Source organism: Schistocerca americana, chromosome 8 (assembly GCF_021461395.2).
Source record: "Schistocerca americana isolate TAMUIC-IGC-003095 chromosome 8, iqSchAmer2.1, whole genome shotgun sequence".
Lineage (NCBI taxonomy): Eukaryota > Metazoa > Arthropoda > Insecta > Orthoptera > Acrididae > Schistocerca > Schistocerca americana.
Window position 1 is genome coordinate 287,155,128 of NC_060126.1, and position 21,815 is coordinate 287,176,942.

Here is a 21,815-nt window from a genome sequence, read left to right on the forward strand (position 1 = left end):
GAAGAAACGAAAGCCGAATTGGGAGAAAGAATCAACGAAGTGGAAACGGATTGCAATCATCGAATCGCCGAGGTGACGCAAATGCAGAAACAACGTAATGATGCGGTTAAGGGGATAGGAGATAGGCAAAACCAACTGGCTGTCAATCTGAGAAACGCTATAGCCGTGCAACGAGAAGAGGATAACAAGAGGGTTGCAATGGAGGTCAGGCAATTACAACAGGGAGTGCAGCAATTGGAGAGCAAGACAGAAGAAATTGATAAGCGAATTAGCAATGCCACTTTAACCGTTGGGGTTAGTTACCTTGATGAGCAGTGATAATCGGTACGTCCAAAATCATACAGGGCAGAAATTTAGACCGAAAGGAGGGTTGCACCCAATGATATTTATGAAATGGTTAAAAGGAGTTTTCCCAGCACATCTTAAAGACTCAGACAAGATTCAATTTGCAATAGATAGAATGGAAGGTGAGGCCTTCACTTGGGGAGTCAGGAAGAAGGAAGGGACTACTAGTTATGATCAGTTTGAAGAGGAATTCTTGAAGAAATACTGGTCCAAAAGTCATCAGTGTGCAGCAATTGAGGACCTACTCCACCGCAAGTCACTTAATACATGGAGAGGAACGTTGAGAGAGTTTGCCGAACATTTGTGGGAATTGAACGAGACCTTGGAACAACCCCTGAGTGATGACGTAATGATATCAGCAATAAAAAGAAGAATGAGCCGGAGAATGCAGGAAACTGTATCCGGGAGCCTAATTAAAGATAGGGAGGCCTTGATGGAAATACTGGAACAGTTGGAATCTATTCGATCACTGGAACACAATCAGGCTAATGATCAAAACCGAGGGGGAAGTAATGACCCAAGGAATCATTTTGGTAATTCATCAAATTATAGAGGAAGAGGTGGTGGCCATAGGTACAGGAACCATGGCAATGGTCAACAGTTTCACCACAATCATGGGAGAGATGATGATGATGATGATAATGACAGGAATTATGAGAGAAGAGGTGATCAAGAGGTACGAATTGAAGAAAGTTAAGGTGTAGGGAGCTAGCAACTCTTTTGCTGGTATACCAAGTGGCGACTGGTACACTCCCAGCTGGGTGAGACTTTATTTCTAATTTCAAGTGTCACTCTTCTACCATCTTTCTCTATCCTTAGGTTAAGAAAATTAGTGTAGTAGTTAGGATTGGTAGTGGTCATCCAAGTAATTCATAGTTAAGGTGTAGGGAGCTAGCAACTCTTTTGCTGGTATACCAAGTGGCGACTGGTACACTCCCATCTGGGTGAGACTTTATTTCTAATTTCAAGTGTCACTCCTCTACCATCTTTCTCTATCCTTACGTTAAGAAAATTAGTGTGTAGTAGTTAGAATAGGTAGTGGTTGTACAAATGATAGTTATGAATCTTGTAGCAAATTTATAGTTCACTCATATATGGAAAAGTAGTTAAGGTGTAGGGAGCTAGCAACTCTTTTGCTGGTGTACCAAGTGGCGACTGGTACACTCCCAGCTGGGTGAGACTTTATTTCTAATTTCAAGTGTCACTCCTCTACCATCTTTCTCTATCCTTAGGTTAAGAAAATTAGTGTAGTAGTTAGGATTGGTAGTGGTCATCCAAGTAATTCAGTCAGGAACCATGTAGTAAATTTGTAGTAGTTGCTGTTGATGAGTGTGAGATGTCAGAGAATCAATAACTTAAAAAAAAAAAGAGCTCAGTTTACTGTGAGTAAATAACCAAAATTAATAATGCCAGAAGGAATAAAATGAGAACCATATCAGAAAGCGAATGTTTACATAATGTCGTGGTAAGCTAATTGGTTAAACAAGAATTTGGGTAATCTTATAGAGTTGTTTTATGAGGCATGAAAAGGTCAAACTGTTGTAAGAAAATTGAAGTAATGTATCAGCTTGCAAGTAGATGAACATATAAAGAAACAAATACACAAGGAGATAGTTGTTCGGATAAATGATGTGAAATATGATGAATGGAGAGGCTAAGGAGCCTGAAGTAGTATTTTTATGTGGTTATTGCAGCGAATATGGAGAGTTGATGTAGGTTGAAGATATATATGCAGTTGAAGTTGCTGTTAAGTTGAGGGAGTTATGTGTAATGATGTATATTGAGTATGAGAGGTTTGAAGTGTTGAAGTATATGGAGGATTGATATAGGTTGAAGATATATATGTATTTACAGTCGAAGTTGATGTTAAGTTATGTGTAATGAAGAATATGGAGTATGAGATGTTTGAAATATTGAAGTAGGTCATTTAGCACATGAGCAACATCTGTTTGCAAGTTATTTGTAGGTATACATGTTTATCTGAAGTATGCTGATAAAACAAGGTGTAACTAATGAATAATTAGTAATTCATGTATCCAATTAGCTATCAGAGTCAATTATGGTTATACGTAGAAGCAGAATTCTGGCACTGAGTAATGAATGACAAATATCCATATAGTAGATTTGAATTAGTGTGAATATAACAGGAGATATTGTACCTCTCATCTAAGCTTTCTTGATAACAATTCACATATGGAAGTAATGTTTGGCAAAATGAAATGATCAGTAGTTTAAAATTTTTCATTGGGTGACCACATTAGTTGTAGTGTTGCAAAGAATTATGTAAGACATGCTTAGCGGTACAATGTAGCATTTAAATTTATGGAATCTGTAATGAACAAGTTGTGAATTTCTTCCTTAATTTTTATAAGTGTTGGCCAAGTGAGTTATAAATTAGAGTGATAGTAGTGTGGACGGCACAAACCCCGCTGAAAGGACGGCATACCAAAGGGGTAGCTGGCATTCAACTAGTTTCTTTTCTTGTGGTTGCTATAGCAAGTTATAACAGATATGTAGTTAATGACTCGTACAAACCTTTGAAAGTGAAAAGTTTTTGGAAATTTTTGATAAGATAAGTTTATAAAAAAATATTTACCATGCTATGTTAAGTAAGTAGGATTGATGTTGTGTGTTTGTTGGACAATGCCATATTTTTGAGATGTAATAATTTTTTGTAGAATATTACTGCAGGGGCAGCCCACTACCGGAGTCAAGGATTTTCTTGGTGATTGTAATTTCATTACTTATTTGCACTGTGTGTTTTGTTCATATGTAGTGATGTCTAATTCCCTAACCGATTCTTTTACGCCTGTGGCTTCAAAGAAGTTTTCGAGGGCGGGGATGTAAGGGGTCCGTAGGCCCTTACTATAAGTTTTGCGACAGCACAGGTCGACAGGACAAACAATCGATAGTGTGCGTCGGGCGGCGAGAGCGAGAGCGAGTGTTGAGATAGTAGGAGTGTGGTAGGCGCTGCGGGTCGAGCCGGGTGGAGGTCTGTTGCTGGAATGCAAGACCGTACCGACAAAGGGAGTGGCCATCGCCGTGATTTAACCCCTTTGTGTTAGAAATATACGGGAAAGTGAAAAAGTATAATTACTAGTGTGATTCAGTGACATTTTTGTGCCGATATTGTAATTACGCGTCTACCGCGCCGGCATCATTTGGATTGCAGTGTTGGATTGTAGTGGTGGATTACATGATTGAAATTGCGTGTGACGATAATGAATAACGAAAGGGCCTGTGCTGAGATTAGCCGTTATTAATTCTGTACGACGAAGGCAGTGGCTGTCTCCTTACTTTGTGTTTTTGTGGTGAATATAGGTTGTTGATTAATGAAGCTGTGTTGTCATTCTTCTTGCCACCAGACATTTTATTATTACAGCATTTGAGAAGGACAAAATGGAATGTAACAACTCCGTAGCAGTCCAATCCGATTGCCAGCCCCATTAGGTACACGGTCACATTAATTAATACCTGTGTTGGGCTGCTATCAGATCCCGATCGAGCGGGATAAGTCAGAAGATTAAACCGCAGTGTTACACCCTTGGCTCACCGTGAAAGGTAAAGTGCAATTTTCGGATGAATCATAAAGAACAATAGGTAATATTATCTTATTTAACGTGAGAAAAAATTTTCCAATGTTGGATCGAGACAGAGCATAAACTTTCAAATCGCGACAAGAAACAGTGCATTTTGAACAATACAAAGTAATAGCACCTTACGATTGTGACTAAACTTTTTCTTGCCATTTTAGATGAGAATAATAGTGTCAATAAACTGTGTTATAATGTGCAAATGCGTAAATCCGCGCGAAAAACTGTGAAAAGTGAACACCAAAGAAAGACACGTGTGAACATTGTCACGACAAACGGGCCAAGAATTCGTCACGAAAGCTTTAAAGAAGTGTTTAATAGTAATATTGTGACTGAAATTGTTTTTTGAATAGTGAAATTCAGACAGCTTCATGCGGACCCATAAACTGGTATGCGGACGACAATTCATGTGGCGACGCAATTGTTGAGTGACGTCACACAGACCCATATAGCAGTTGTGCCAAAGAGTTTCGATCTGCGAGGTGATTTCACACGTCATCCCAACTACCTGTGCAAAGAGTAGTTCAAGCACAGACGCACTACACCGAGCGCCGTCCCGACATCTAGCAGTCGAACTACAAACTACGCCCGCCTGCAGCGCCACGGAGCGGCCGGCTGAGAACTACGACGTCCCACCACAGCGAGACCTCACGCGGTTCCGGCGACAGTACAGCGCCACGCCCACTTCAAACGTCAAAACATCGCGACTCGTGGTAACGTCGGTTGGTGAGTGGAGACGACTGGTTGACATAACATTAAATTGCAATGTGCAGTTTTTGCGGTAAATAAACGTATGTAAACTGAATTGCGTGTTAGGAAAAGTGCCCAATTGCAGTAATTTCCGAAAAGTTTGCGAAAAATACTCTGACATTGAGCATACTTATTTATGCATACTGCGCTGTTTAAATGATAATTATACAGATATGCTTATTGTTTTTGGGGGATTTTATGTGTATAGATTTTATGAATAGTATGATTTATCTTATTTAAAACATTTTACGTACACTATGTATGTGGAAATTGATATTTGAAGTGACTACGTTTTGAGAGTTGTTGTGTTCGATGCTCTTGCATATTGTATCAATTTAGGGATTAATTGAAAAATACTTCAGGTACTGTTTGATTAGTTTCATGGTAATTAGGAGTGTTTTGGGTTACTAGAGGTTATTCTATATTACTACCTGTGCATTTCCCCCCCATGAACCATGGACCTTGCCGTTGGTGGGGAGGCTTGCGTGCCTCAGCGATACAGATAGCCGTACCGTAGGTGCAACCACAACGGAGGGGTATCTGTTGAGAGGCCAGACAAACGTGTGGTTCCTGAAGAGGGACAGCAGCCTTTTCAGTAGTTGCAAGGGCAACAGTCTGGATGATTGACTGATCTGGCCTTGTAACAATAACCAAAACGGCATTGCCGTGCCGGTACTGCGAACGGCTGAAAGCAAGGGGAAACTACAGCTGTAATTTTTCCCGAGGGCATGCAGCTTTACTGTATGATTACATGATGATGGCGTCCTCTTGGGTAAAATATTCCGGAGGTAAAATAGTCCCCCATTCGGATCTCCGGGCGGGGACTACTCAAGAGGATGTCGTTATCAGGAGAAAGAAAAATGGCGTTCTACGGATCGGAGCTTGGAATGTCAGATCCCTTATTCGGGCAGGCAGGTTAGAAAATTTAAAAAGGGAAATGGATAGGTTGAAGTTAGATATAGTGGGAATTAGTGAAGTTCGGTGGCAGGAGGAACAAGACTTCTGGTCAGGTGACTACAGGGTTATAAACACAAAATCAAATAGGGGTAATGCAGGAGTAGGTTTAATAATGAATAGGAAAATAGGAATGCGGGTAAGCTACTACAAACAGCATAGTGAACGCATTATTGTGGCCAAGATAGATACGAAGCCCACACCTACTACAGCAGTACAAGTTTGTATGCCAACTCGCTCTGCAGATGACGAAGAAATTGAAGAAATGTATGATGAAATAAAAGAAATTATTCAGATTGTGAAGGGAGACGAAAATTTAATAGTCATGGGTGACTGGAATTCGAGTGTAGGAAAAGGGAGAGAAGGAAACATAGTAGGTGAATATGGATTGGGGGACAGAAATGAAAGAGGAAGCCGCCTTGTAGAATTTTGCACAGAGCACAACATAATCATAACTAACACTTGGTTTAAGAATCATGAAAGAAGGTTGTATACATGGAAGAACCCTGGAGATACTAAAAGGTATCAGATAGATTATATAATGGTAAGACAGAGATTTAGGAACCAGGTTTTAAATTGTAAGACATTTCCAGGGGTCTATTGGTTATGACCTGTAGATTAAAACTGAAGAAACTGCAAAAAGGTGGGAATTTAAGGAGATGGGACCTGGATAAACTAAAAGAACCAAAGGTTGTACAGAGATTCAGGGAGAGCATAAGGGAACAACTGACAGGAATGGGGGAAATAAATACAGTAGAAGAAGAATGGGTAGCTTTGAGGGATGAAGTAGTGAAGGCAGCAGAGGATCAAGTAGGTAAAAAGACGAGGGCTAGTAGAAATCCTTGGGTAACAGAAGAAATATTGAATTTAATTGATGAAAGGAGAAAATATAAAAATGCAGTAAGTGAAACAGGCAAAAAGGAATACAAACGTCTCAAAAATGAGATCGACAGGAAGTGCAAAATGGCTAAGCAGGGATGGCTAGAGGACAAATGTAAGGATGTACAGGCCTATCTCACTAGGGGTAAGATAGATACCGCCTACAGGAAAATTAAAGAGACCTTTGGAGATAAGAGAACGACTTGTATGAATATCAGGAGCTCAGATGGAAACCCAGTTCTAAGCAAAGAAGGGAAAGCAGAAAGGTGGAAGGAGTATATAGAGGGTCTATACAAGGGCGATGTACTTGAGGACAATATTATGGAAATGGAAGAGGATGTAGATGAAGATGAAATGGGAGATATGATACTGCGTGAAGAGTTTGACAGAGCACTGAAAGACCTGAGTAGAAACAAAGCCACCGGAGTAGACAATATTCCATTGGAACTACTGACGGCCGTGGGAGAGCCAGTCCTGACAAAACTCTACCATCTGGTGAGCAAGATGTATGAAACAGGCGAAATACCCTCAGACTTCAAGAAGAATATAATAATTCCAATCCCAAAGAAAGCAGGTGTTGACAGATGTGAAAATTACCGAACTATCAGCTTAATAAGTCACAGCTGCAAAATACTAACACGAATTCTTTACAGACGAATGGAAAAACTAGTAGAAGCCAACCTCGGGGAAGATCAGTTTGGATTCCGTATGGAACACGTGAGGCAATACTGACCTTACGACTTATCTTAGAAGAAAGATTAAGGAAAGGCAAACCTACGTTTCTAGCATTTGTAGACTTAGAGAAAGCTTTTGACAATGTTGACTGGAATACTCTCTTACAAATTCTGAAGGTGGCAGGGGTAAAATACAGGGAGCGAAAGGCTATTTACAATTTGTACAGAAACCAGATGGCAGTTATAAGAGTCGAGGGACATGAAAGGGAAGCAGTGGTTGGGAAGGGAGTAAGACAGGGTTGTAGCCTCTCCCCGATGTTGTTCAACCTGTATATTGAGCAAGCAGTAAAGGAAACAAAAGAAAAATTCAGAGTAGGTATTAAAATTCATGGAGAAGAAATAAAAACTTTGAGGTTCGCCGATGACATTGTAATTCTGTCAGAGACAGCAAAGGACTTGGAAGAGCAGTTGAATGGAATGGACAGTGTCTTGAAAGGAGGATATAAGATGAACATCAACAAAAGCAAAACAAGGATAATGGAATGTAGTCTAATTAAGTCGGGTGATGCTGAGAGAATTAGATTAGGAAATGAGGCACTTAAAGCAGTAAAGGAGTTTTGCTATTTGGGGAGCAAAATAACTGATGATGGTCGAAGTAGAGAGGATATAAAATGTAGGCTGGCAATGGCAAGGAAAGCGTTTCTGAAGAAGAGAAATTTGTTAACATCTAGTATTGATTTAAGTGTCAGGAAGTCATTTCTGAAAGTATTCGTATGGAGTGTAGCCATGTATGGAAGCGAAACATGGACGATAAATAGTTTGGACAAGAAGAGAATAGAAGCTTTCGAAATGTGGTGCTACAGAAGAATGCTGAAGATTAGATGGGTAGATCACATAACTAATGAGGTAGTATTGAATAGGATTGGGGAGAAGAGAAGTTTGTGGCACAACTTGACCAGAAGAAGGGATCGGTTGGTAGGACATGTTCTGAGGCATCAAGGGATCACCAATTTAGTATTGGAGGGCAGCGTGGAGGGTAAAAATCGTAGAGGGAGACCAAGAGATGAATACACTAAGCAGATTCAGAAGGATGTAGGTTGCAGTAGGTACTGGGAGATGAAAAAGTTTGCACAGGATAGAGTAGCATGGAGAGCTGCATCAAACCAGTCTCAGGACTGAAGACCACAACAACAACAACAACAACCTGTGCATTAAAAATAAATAAACGTGTCTACTGAAGATAAGCAGGTTTGTGAGGCAGTAGTTGAAAGAAAAGGGATAGGACAGGAAGACAGGGAAGATTCGGGAATCAGTGATTATGGAGTATCATTAGATAGCCCATTAGCACACTCAACTAGTTATCCCAAAACACCGGAACAAACGATGAGAAATAAGTCAGTTTCAGAGGATGCAGATAAGTGGTCGATGTTGGTAGACTTGATAAAGGAGAATAGCGCATCACTAAAGGGTTTACAAGAAACTAACGCATCATTAGAGAAAGGTTTACAAGAAACTAACGCATCATTAGAGAAAGGTTTACAAGAAATCAAAACATCGCAAATGAAAATGGAATGTAATCTGAAGAAGGAAGTGCAGGAGTTACAAGAACGACTGAAGATGGACGTCGACGAGAGAGAGAGGAAGCTACAGAAGAGCATAGACCAAGTCCAGAGGGACGTGGAGAAGATGGAAGGAAAGTTAACAAAAAAGATGGAAGACCATATTGAAGAAACGAAAGCCGAATTGGGAGAAAGAATCAACGAAGTGGAAACGGATTGCAATCATCGAATCGCCGAGGTGACGCAAATGCAGAAACAATGTAATGATGCGGTTAAGGGGATAGGAGATAGGCAAAACCAACTGGCTGTCAATCTGAGAAATGCTATAGCTGTGCAACGAGAAGAGGATAACAAGAGGGTTGCAATGGAGGTCAGGCAATTACAACAGGGAGTGCAGCAATTGGAGAGCAAGACAGAAGAAATTGATAAGCGAATTAGCAATGCCACTTTAACCGTTGGGGAAGGTAGAGTAGTTACCTTGATGAGCAGTGATAATCGGTACGTCCAAAATCATACAGGGCAGAAATTTAGACCGAAAGGAGGGTTGCACCCAATGATATTTATGAAATGGTTAAAAGGAGTTTTCCCAGCACATCTTAAAGACTCAGACAAGATTCAATTTGCAATAGATAGAATGGAAGGTGAGGCCTTCACTTGGGGAGTCAGGAAGAAGGAAGGGACTACTAGTTATGATCAGTTTGAAGAGGAATTCTTGAAGAAATACTGGTCCAAAAGTCATCAGTGTGCAGCAATTGAGGACCTACTCCACCGCAAGTCACTTAATACATGGAGAGGAACGTTGAGAGAGTTTGCCGAAAATTTGTGGGAATTGAACGAGACCTTGGAACAACCCCTGAGTGATGACGTAATGATATCAGCAATAAAAAGAAGAATGAGCCGGAGAATGTAGGAAACTGTATCCGGGAGCCAAATTAAAGATAGGGAGGCCTTGATGGAAATACTGGAACAGTTGGAATCTATTCGATCACTGGAACACAATCAGGCTAATGATCAAAACCGAGGGGGAAGTAATGACCCAAGGAATCATTTTGGTAATTCATCAAATTATAGAGGAAGAGGTGGTGGCCACAGGTACAGGAACCATGGCAATGGTCAACAGTTTCACCACAATCATGGGAGAGATGATGATGATGATGATGATGATGATGATGATGATGATGATAATGACAGGAATTATGAGAGAAGAGGTGATCAAGAGGTACGAATTGAAGAAAGTTAAGGTGTAGGGAGCTAGCAACTCTTTTGCTGGTATACCAAGTGGCGACTGGTACACTCCCAGCTGGGTGAGACTTTATTTCTAATTTCAAGTGTCACTCCTCTACCATCTTTCTCTATCCTTAGGTTAAGAAAGTTAGTGTGTAGTAGTTACAATAGATAGTGGTTGTACAAATGATAGTTAGGAATCTTGTAGCAAATTTATAGTCACTCATATATGGAGAAGTAGTTAAGGTGTAGGGAGCTAGCAACTCTTTTGCTGGTATACCAAGTGGCGACTGGTACACTCCCAGCTGGGTGAGACTTTATTTCTAATTTCAAGTGTCACTCTTCTACCATCTTTCTCTATCCTTAGGTTAAGAAAATTAGTGTAGTAGTTAGGATTGGTAGTGGTCATCCAAGTAATTCATAGTTAAGGTGTAGGGAGCTAGCAACTCTTTTGCTGGTATACCAAGTGGCGACTGGTACACTCCCATCTGGGTGAGACTTTATTTCTAATTTCAAGTGTCACTCCTCTACCATCTTTCTCTATCCTTACGTTAAGAAAATTAGTGTGTAGTAGTTAGAATAGGTAGTGGTTGTACACATGATAGTTAGGAATCTTGTAGCAAATTTATAGTTCACTCATATATGGAGAAGTAGTTAAGGTGTAGGGAGCTAGCAACTCTTTTGCTGGTGTACCAAGTGGCGACTGGTACACTCCCAGCTGGGTGAGACTTTATTTCTAATTTCAAGTGTCACTCCTCTACCATCTTTCTCTATCCTTAGGTTAAGAAAATTAGTGTAGTAGTTAGGATTGGTAGTGGTCATCCAAGTAATTCAGTCAGGAACCATGTAGTAAATTTGTAGTAGTTGCTGTTGATGAGTGTGAGATGTCAGAGAATCAATAACTTAAAAAAAAAAGAGCTCAGTTTACTGTGAGTAAATAACCAAAATTAATAATGCCAGAAGGAATAAAATGAGAACCATATCAGAAAGCGAATGTTTACATAATGTCGTGGTAAGCTAATTGGTTAAACAAGAATTTGGGTAATCTTATAGAGTTGTTTTATGACGCATGAAAAGGTCAAACTGTTGTAAGAAAATTGAAGTAATGTATCAGCTTGCAAGTAGATGAACATATAAAGAAACAAATACACAAGGAGATAGTTGTTCAGATAAATGATGTGAAATATGATGAATGGAGAGGCTAAGGAGCCTGAAGTAGTATTTTTATGTGGTTATTGCAGCGAATATGGAGAGTTGATGTAGGTTGAAGATATATATGCAGTTGAAGTTGCTGTTAAGTTGAGGGAGTTATGTGTAATGATGTATATTGAGTATGAGAGGTTTGAAGTGTTGAAGTATATGGAGGATTGATATAGGTTGAAGATATATATGTATTTACAGTCGAAGTTGATGTTAAGTTATGTGTAATGAAGAATATGGAGTATGAGATGTTTGAAATATTGAAGTAGGTCATTTAGCACATGAGCAACATCTGTTTGCAAGTTATTTGTAGGTATACATGTTTATCTGAAGTATGCTGATAAAACAAGGTGTAACTAATGAATAATTAGTAATTCATGTATCCAATTAGCTATCAGAGTCAGTTATGGTTATACGTAGAAGCAGAATTCTGGCACTGAGTAATGAATGACAAATATCCATATAGTGGATTTGAATTAGTGTGAATATAACAGGAGATATTGTACCTCTCATCTAAGCTTTCTTGATAACAATTCACATATGGAAGTAATGTTTGGCAAAATGAAATGATCAGTAGTTTAAAATTTTTCATTGGGTGACCACATTAGTTGTAGTGTTGCAAAGAATTATGTAAGACATGCTTAGCGGTACAATGTAGCATTTAAATTTATGGAATCTGTAATGAACAAGTTGTGAATTTCTTCCTTAATTTTTATAAGTGTTGGCCAAGTGAGTTATAAATTAGAGTGATAGTAGTGTGGACGGCACAAACCCCGCTGAAAGGACGGCATACCAAAGGGGTAACTGGCATTCAATGTATAAATGTCATATTTTGTCTCAATTTCAATTTGCTTGTGTTAAAGATTTAAATAAGTTGTGATTTTTTTTTCTTCCTTAACTTTTATATGCATTGGGAAGGGAGTTATAAGTTAGTGTGGTAGTAGTATGGATGGCACGAACCCCGCTGAAAGGACGGCATACCAAAGGGGTAGTTGGCATTCACCTAGTTTGTTTTCTTGTCTTTGCTGTAGCAATAAGTTGTGAATTTCTTCCTTAACTTTTATAAGTGTTGGCCAAGTGAGTTATAAATTAGAGTGATAGTAGTATGGACGGCACGAACCCCGCTGAAAGGACGGCATACCAAAGGGGTAGCTGGCATTCAACTAGTTTCTTTTCTTGTGTTTGCTATAGCAAGTTATAACAGATATGTAGTTAATGACTCGTACAAACCTTTGAAAGTGAAAAGTTTTTGGAAATTTTTGATAAGATAAGTTTATAAAAAAATATTTACCATGCTATGTTAAGTAAGTAGGATTGATGTTGTGTGTTTGTTGGACAATGCCATATTTTTGAGATGTAATAATTTTTTGTATAATATTATTGTAGGGGCAGCCCACTACCGGAGTCAAGGATTTTCTTGGTGATTGTAATTTCATTACTTATTTGCACTGTGTGTTTTGTTGATATGTAGTGATGTCTACTTCCCTAACCGATTCTTTTACGCCTGTGGCTTCAAAGAAGTTTTCGAGGGCGGGGATGTAAGGGGTCCGTAGGCCCTTACTATAAGTTTTGCGACAGCACAGGTCGACAGGACAAACAATCGATAGTGTGCTTCGGGTGGCGAGAGCGAGTGTTGAGATAGTAGGAGTGTGGTACGCGCTGCGGGTCGAGCCGGGTGGAGGTCTGTTGCTGGAATGCAAGACCGTACCGACAAAGGGAGTGGCCATCGCTGTGGTTTAACCCCTTTGTGTTAGAAATATACGGGAAAGTGAAAAAGTATAATTACTAGTGTGATTCAGTGACATTTTTGTGCCGATATTGTAATTACGCGTCTACCGCGTCGGCATCATTTGGATTGCAGTGTTGGATTGTAGTGGTGGATTACATGATTGAAATTGCGTGTGACGATAATGAATAACGAAAGGGCCTGTGCTGAGATTAGCCGTTATTAATTCTGTACAACGAAGGCAGTGGCTGTCTCCTTACTTTGTGTTTTTGTGGTGAATATAGGTTGTTGATTAATGAAGCTGTGTTGTCATTCTTCTTGCCACCAGACATTTTATTATTACAGCATTTGAGAAGGACAAAATGGAATGTAACAACTCCGTAGCAGTCCAATCCGATTGCCAGCCCCATTAGGTACACGGTCACATTAATTAATACCTGTTTTGGGCTGCTATCAGATCCCGATCGAGCGGGATAAGTCAGAAGATTAAACCGGAGTGTTACAACTCGACCTCAATTGTGTCTCATATTACAATGGACCAACTTTGTTTCGATTTGGAGGTGCGGCCTAAAACTTTTCTCTCCCCTTAAATTTCTAGTCTCAAATTTCAGGTGCGGCTTCAATTCAGGAAAATTTTTTTTCCCTTGATTTCGAGTCTCATTTTTCAGGTGCGGCTTAGATTCGAGTGCGGCTTAGATTCGAGTAAATACGGTACTCTCCAACAATTGGCAGATGGCAATGTTGGATATACATGGTAAACTGTTCCCAGTGCCCCATGGGGTAAGCCAAGCAGCCTTGCCTTCTGCTGAGCCACTATGTGTTGAAGTCATTGACAGTTCAAGAGCAATTATGTCACAGCGGTGCCTGACTTCACCAACACTGAGCTCGGTGGGCAGGGACAATCAAGGCGGTGTAATCCCCACTCACAACATTAAATTTTGGGTTCCTGGTTACTCTCATTCCACACCTGTTTCCATTGAATGAGAAAGCCAGTGGTCCTACCCCAATTGTCATTTTGTGCATGTTTGACATGATTACCTACATGTAGAAGCCATTTGTGGTGTCTATTGTAAACTGTCCATTTGGCAACAATATGTGACAGTTGGCAAACTGTGGGATGGTTGTCAGAGGCCCAGTGGTTTTGCTGGACTTGAAGGCTATCTTCAATACTGTGTAAGCATCGCCCCACTGTATTCCATTGTCATTTTTTATAGCGGGTGGGTGACCGATTTAGTTTCAGGCAGACATGGGCATGGCAGTGAATCTAATTAACTTAGACCAATGATGGGTCTCGGGATTCCATAGAGATAACAATTCTCCATTCTGTATGATATAAGAATGTGGAATGGTATCTTATGTTATTAGTGACAAACTCACTGTCGGAAGTACGTTTACTGTCTCAATCAGTCCCCTAATAAAATTTGGCCTCAATACGACCATGTGCTTGAGAATACCTTGGGTTGGGCAGAAAATTTCAAGGCGCACATCTCCCTTAACCCATCAGCAGTACATAAACTTTGTGACTCAACCCCCCCCCCCCCCCCAATTCCCTTCGCCATGCCTGACAAAATCAAGGCCGAGTTGCGCTACTGGCAGGACCACAGCATTGTTTCTCATGTTTCACAGAGTCAGTGGACCACCCCTCACATGGTGATTCAGAAACCAGAAAGGCCCCTACGTCTTTTGGTGATTTTTAAACAGACAATCAATGTGCAATACACAGCAGATTTGTATCCAATTTCGAGCCATAGGAGTTCCTGGCAAAGTTGTCATGGGGCCAGTATTTTTCACGCATCGACCTGCATAATGCCTACCTGCAGCTGCTATTGGACACAGCTTCTCGATATTTCTTGGTGCTGTCATTTCAGCTGTCCATAGAGGCTGGCCCGAGAGCCCTCCTTTTGAAGCATATTTGGTGTGACAAACTTCTTTCTGCTCTAGGATTAGCTCAACATTGTTCAGAGCATCTTCATGCTTGCCACGGAGAGCAACACTGTAGAGTGGTTGCCCTCTGACATTGTGTACTTGCATATTCCAGTTTCTGCATCTGTTGCACTGGACAGTGAGTGTGGGCTTGTGCGGCCTGTACACTGAATCAGGCTGCATTGCCATGTCAGTTTTCCCCATGGACAGTTCTGCAGCACCCATGGAACAGGGTGCATGTCAATTTTGTAGTCCCTTTTTTGGGTACCATGTGGTTGTTTGTGATTAATGCATTGTCAAACTGTCTGTATGTTGCCAAACTGTCCTTTCACAACATTGACAGCCACTATTCGTGCATTATTAGTCATTTTTATTGTTGAGGACTACCCGGATGCCCCTCACCTCTGATAATGGTGAGCAATGTGTGTCATGATAGTTTGCAGACCTTTTCATATGCTAGGGTATCCAGCACCTCACCCCATTTCACCCAGCTTCTAACTCTGAGGTGGAGCGACTTGTGCAAACCTTGTGGTGGATTACAAATGTCAGCAATTGTTCCAGTAGCAGACGACCTGTCACTGAATCAGTTGTGCCTCTGTCCTGAAGGGCCCCATTGCCTTCACCTCACAAAGCCAGATGGGCAATGAAATTGGCTGCAGCGATGGTTTGCTGGAAGGCGCAGAATTTGGGCATCAAGCACGCCAAGCATTTGCATGGGCACCAGCTGTGGGGTGTCTTTTGAATTTGTTGCAATCCAAGTCACATGCCCCAAACCGTATCAGAGTGCCCATTTCTCTCACAGGGCCGCTGTTCGGACCTAGTCTTTCAGCTCCAGGGGTGCTACCAGGTGTGGTGGTGGATGACAAACATCAGCAATTGTTCCAGCAGCAGATGACCTGTCACCGAATCAGTTGTGCCTCCGACCTGAAGGGCCCCATTGCCTTCATCTCACAAAGCCAGACGGGCAACGAGATTGGCTGCAACGATGGTTTGCTGGAAGGCACAGAATTTGGGCATCAAGCACGCCTGTTGGCACCCCCTCATTGCCTTCTGCCATCATATCTTCAACGAGGACTGTGGCACTGGTGGGATTGCTCCTGCAACTGCCAAAGTGGATATCATGTAATCTGAGCTGGTGTCCCTCCCTCTTACTTGGTAGTGGTTGAGTACCCATCCCTGCCAATGCCAGCGGACCAGCCATCACCCCATCCTCTACACTAAGCAAGCAATCTGTATCGATGTAGCCTCCTTAGTTGGTCAACCCATTGTCAGGGAATCTCTCACCCTCACTGGTTTTGCAACAGAAGTTGCAGCAGAGACAATTTTGGCTCAATGCAGCCCTTTTTAGGGAGGAGGGATTTAGTATCCCTGCCAGCAGACATCGAGACAGATGCAAATGAATTGGCATGGTTTTTGAAATGGAATAATACAGAACTCTTTTACAGAAGGTGCATGTGAAGCAGAGCCACAGACTCAGGTGTTTACCTGTTGGTGGTGACAGGATTGACCCAGCTCAACTTAGACTCATTTCAGATTGTAGACTACTATCTCACCTCATTTACCACTCTGTTTTCCATATGCTAGTGACAGTCATTCACGTTGGTCAAGTTTGTGTTTAACTCCATACTTCATCTCTACATGGTGTTCAGGCTCTCTGGTCCCCTGTAGATTAACTCGCACATCAAGTTTTGTTCCCAGTTTGGGGCTCAGCTCTTGGCTTGTCTAGCTACCTTCCGCTATTACAGTTTTACATTCATGCTGACTGTGATGATTCATGGCATTTTAACATCTTGTACAGATAACTAACTATTAGTCCACATATTCAAAATTGATTACCTCGAAGTTCAAGGGTAAGTCAATTATTATTCGCAATTTAGTTAAATATTTGTTTATTTTGGTAGTACTGTCATTTTACGTTGATGACGCATGCTTTGCTTATTTGTTGTTATATCTTTGCAATTTTCAAGCTGATAGGTTAGTTTCATTATCACTGCCGTGCTGTTAAGCATGGCTGCTCCACTATATATTTCCACCAAAGAAGAGCAACATTCAGTGATCCGTTTTTTGTGGTCGGAAGGAGTACCAGGGGCCGAAATTCATCAAAGACTTTCGGTACAGTACAGGAACAGTGTTTTGCCACAACGGAGTGCCTACAAATGGATTGAAAAATTCCAAAATGGCCGCACTCATGTTATGCACAATGAATGAGCCGGACGGCTGTTTACCGTCACAAATGAAGAAACCATTGAGTGTCACGTGAAATGACACTCTTAGACAGACAATTAACTATTGACGAAGTGGCACATCATCTGCAAATTAGTCACGGTTCTGCCTACGAAATCATCCACAACAGACTTGGGATTCATAAAGTTTGTGCAAGATAGGTCCCAAAACAATTCACACAGTTGCATAAACAAATGCACTTGGACATCTGCAAAAAAACATCTGGATCACTATGGTAACTAAGGGCTCAACTTCTTAGACAGGATCATTACTGGTGACGAAACATGCATCCATCATTAAGAGCCGGAGAGTAAATGACAGAGTATGGAACGGAAACATCCAAATTTGCCATGCAAGAAAAAGTTCAAGACCCAACCGTCCACAGGAAAACTGAAGCTTACAGTTTTTTGGGATGCACAAGGTCCAGTACTGGAACATCATGGGGAAAGAGGCATAACAATAAACAGTGTATGGTACAGTGAGATGCTTACTGCCCGGCTAAAGCCTGCAATTCGAAGCAAACGCCGAGGATTGCTGTCAAAAGGTGTTGTGTTGTTGTACGACAATGCCCATCCACAATACTGCTGCCCACACTGCTGAAACACTTCATAAACTCAAATTTGAAGTACTGCATCATCCTCCATATAGTCCCGATCTTGTCCCTTCTGACTATCATTTGTTTGGTCCACCCAAACAAGCATTAAGGGGCCATCGATTTGCCTTGGATGAAGCAGTGAAAGAAGCGGTGCATTCCTGGCTCGCAGCTCAACCGAGAACCTTCTTTTATGAGGGCATCAGGAAGCTTGTACAATGATGGACCAAGTGCATTTAAACGCAAGGAGACTATGTTGAAAAATTATGTTCTCTTATGTTTCCTATTTGATTACAATAAAATTTTATAACTGCTTTGCAGATAATAACTGACTTACCCTTGTACTTTAAACTTGGAATTTTGACAACTATGTTTATATGACAAAATATAGTTTTTTTTGAAAATTCTGATCAATGAATGCCATTTAATTTTGTCTTCCAAAAAAATCACGAAAATTGCAGTGCCCAGGAGGACACACAATTTTCAAATTGTTTTTGTGTCAAAGAACAGTTACAGTACATTACATTATGTTATCTCTAACTTCAAAATTTCAGTATGTTGAGATCAGAGTGAGACAAAATGGCAAAAAAGTAAAGAGGACCTACATACATTCTAGGATAATATTCCTATATGCGGCTAGCATATGAATGCACAAATAAAGAAGATGAAGCAAAGTAGTTTCCAACCAACTACATCTGAAAGGTTTATAATGGTTGATATGTACTTGAACATTTAAAATTCTTGCTGACTGGTGCTCCGCATCTTCCACACACCTGATAAACAACATTTTTTTAATCATCATCTTTAAGCTGCACTCAATCATAAGGCATATTGGCATATGGCTCCACATGACCACTTCGTATGACAGTGCTCTAGCCAATTACATAAATAGGGCATGATATGTTTGCAGAGATGATAGTGCTGGTGAACTTGTGTGTGTGACAAGCCTATACAATTTTACGTACTTCCAACTAGCAGAAAGTTCTTCTAAACATTATGATTATTTTTTGAAAGAATAAACTGTCATTTGACTGAGTATTACTGTATTTATCTTCTGTACTATCAACATTTCAGCTTTTATGCCACTCCTGAGTACAACACTAGAAGTTCTTAGATCATTTACATGTCATATCCATTAAGCAACAGATAATGGCATAAAAGCTGAAATCTAGCCAATACAGAAGATAAATACAATAATACACAGTCAAATGGCAGTTTACTCTTTCAAAAAATATTGCACAACTGTGGCTCACCACCATCAAAAACTTTTTACATTATGATTAGATTCTTTTGGATTAGTCTTCTGAAGTTGCATATTTCTTGGTTGGTTGTGTGATCTGGAGGAAGGAACAAAAAGTGAGGTCATCAGTCCCATCAGATTAGGGGAGGATAGGGAAGGAAGTCGGCCATGCCCTTTGAAAGAAACCATCCCAGAATTTGCCTGAAGCGATTTAAGGAAATCATAGAAAACCTAAATCAGGAAGGCTAGAAACAGGTTTGAACCATTGTCCTCCCGAATGTGAGTCCAGTGTTGCATGTTTCTTGAACATCTGTTTATACAGAGATTATTAAAATTCATAAATTTAATCAAATCACAGTCTTTCTAAAAAAAAAAAAAAATCATGAACTGTTTTTAAATTTACTGAGATCTTAAAAGCTACAAATTCATACCTTTGATTCCTTTGTGCACAGCTTCCATGAAACTTAAGAGACTCTCTCTGTTGTTTTCCCACTCAGTCGACAATTCAGAAGCATTAGGGTACTTACAACAGCTTAATTCAAATGTCACTTCAAAGCAATTGGAGTATACGTAATTGAAATCCTGCATGCCTCCTATAGAAATAAAAATGGCAGTTCTCAGAAAGTATGTTTTGCCCTGTTTCACATATAAAAATAAGGATTTGAAACAATGGTATTAAAAGGAAGAGAAATTAGATGGCAAAATATTACTGCAACAATTGATCATCATCTTCATCTAACCAAAGTAAACATTTAACTAAAAATTAAACGCCGATAGAGTTAGTCACTCCTGCTGCATATTGTTAAATTCTCTGACATGGTAACTGGTAAAGTGGTGTCATAAAATTGATTGTGTTATGATTTCATGCTAGTTTAAAGAAGCTTCATATGTGAAAACCTACTCATAAATGTAGCTTCACAAATAAAAGCTACTACACAATAAAATAAATAATCTCATATACTTCAATAACTGTTACTTTCTTCTTTTTCTACTTATAAATGTGAACCACATCTCACACCAGTATAATTTTTTAAACTAACCAGTGCTGAAACTTAAATCATTCATTATAACTACACCATTATTGATTACTAATTTTGAATCATGCAATTTGATGATCTTTTGTGATACAGAGTTCTGGGTGTCCAAAGTTTGATTTTTTTTTTCAGTATGGCATAAAAGTTGTTACATTATGTGAGAATGGAAATTATTATTCAATATATTTGCTCAAAAGTCTTTTCTGGCACTCTTTTATATTTTTACTATCATTTATTAACCTCTCCATCCTCCATGCTAATTAAAAATTCTTTAATCCTTAATGTAAGAGATGATTTTAATTTTCTAAATGATGAGGGCATGTATGAAATTTGCGGTTTAGAATTAGAGAAACAAAACTATTCTAATAATTTTGATATACAGAGTCCTCAATAAAGAAGTAACACATTATTTCTGTTTAAATTAAGAAGTCTCTAAAAGACACTAACAAAATAGCAAAAGAAAAGGATTTTAATAACTACTGATTAACATAATAAATGAAACCAATGAATCAACAAAATTTATTGATCTGAGTCAAGCATTTGGTTTCAAGCTAAACTCCACAGAATTCATGAGAGAGGGTAAACAATCTGCACAAGTATAGAAAATAGTCTGACAAATTTATCACTTGATGATCCAACAAAAAATTCTGCATTGATTTAGGTATTTCTGATCGTTTTGCTGTTTCCAGAGCTGATTCATTAGAAAAATGTGCATCAAGCAATGCTTTAGTAAGGAAAATATATACTTCCTTTATTCTAGGCTTGAAGAAGTAAACTGGTCAGAGGAACATTGTACTGTAAGTTCTAAAAATTATGATTTCTTGACAGTTTTTTTTCAGGTTTTAATGAAATATTTCCCCTAACAGTTTGCCATAAAAAAATTAACAAGCAACTGAAATGGATAATTGCTTCTATAAAAATGATACATGCAAGTAAAAGACAGTTACACAATGAACTGAAAATTAATACAAATTTTGATTTTATAAAACATGTAAAGAGCTATAAACCTGCATTTAGAATGGTGGTAAAGGCAGCAAAAGAAATGGTACATCCAAAAATTATTCTGAACAATGCGAATAAATCACAGGTAGTCATAAAATCTTGATGTCATAACTGGCATTCTACAAATCTCCAAAATTAAGATAGCAGACAAACCCATTGTAAACTTCAGAAATACCAGTATATTTCCTTGAGTTCCTTTAACAAATGCACAAAAATCAGATTTTGACGTAAGTGGTTACCTACATAAGGTCCAACTTTCCGGTTTCAATCAGGATAACATGGACCTTAGAACTAAATTTGAATGAATTACAGCCATAGGTATAAACAAAATAGTATTATCCCTTAAAACTAAAATGGAAATGAGTGTACGGCATTGTGGACCAGGAGTCCCCCATTTGGGGAAGTTCGTCCGCCGGGGACAAATACTTATCGCATTTGATGCCACACTGGGCGACTTGCGCGTCGGAGATGGGGATGAAAAAATGATGAGAACAACACAACACCCAGTCCCTGATCAGAGAAAATCTCCTGCTCCAGCCGGTAATCGAGCCCGGGCCCCTTGGCATGGCATTCTGGCGTGCTGACCACTCAGCTAACAGAGGCGGACCCATAAAACTAAAAATTCGAGTGAGTAGGATGAAATATCCACTACTGTAATTAAAACTGCTTCTGGTATAATATCAAGACTGCTATCTGAAATAATTAACAAGGCATTTGAAGAAGGATGCTTCCCAGATGCTCTTCAGTATCCAGTAATACAGCCATTATTCAAGAAAAGTTCCAAGGAAGATGTAGGAAACTACGAACTATAAGTCTTCTCCCAATTGCTTACAACCCTGTACACAACACCTGGATATGTGCCATGGCACCAGTGCACTGCATTTGAAATAGTCTGCC

General features: G+C 39.7%; 1 protein-coding gene across 1 annotated transcript in view; it reads right to left on the reverse strand.

Annotated features, from left to right (window-relative positions):
- The window catches only part of LOC124545475 (carboxypeptidase D-like), a 256,584-nt gene that overhangs the window by 197,416 nt on the left and 37,353 nt on the right, over window positions 1-21,815 (reverse strand). Inside the window, exon 4 of the mRNA XM_047124408.1 lies at window positions 19,314-19,475. Within this exon, the coding sequence (XP_046980364.1) occupies window positions 19,314-19,475 (162 nt within the window). The remainder of the gene's footprint in view (window positions 1-19,313; window positions 19,476-21,815) is intronic.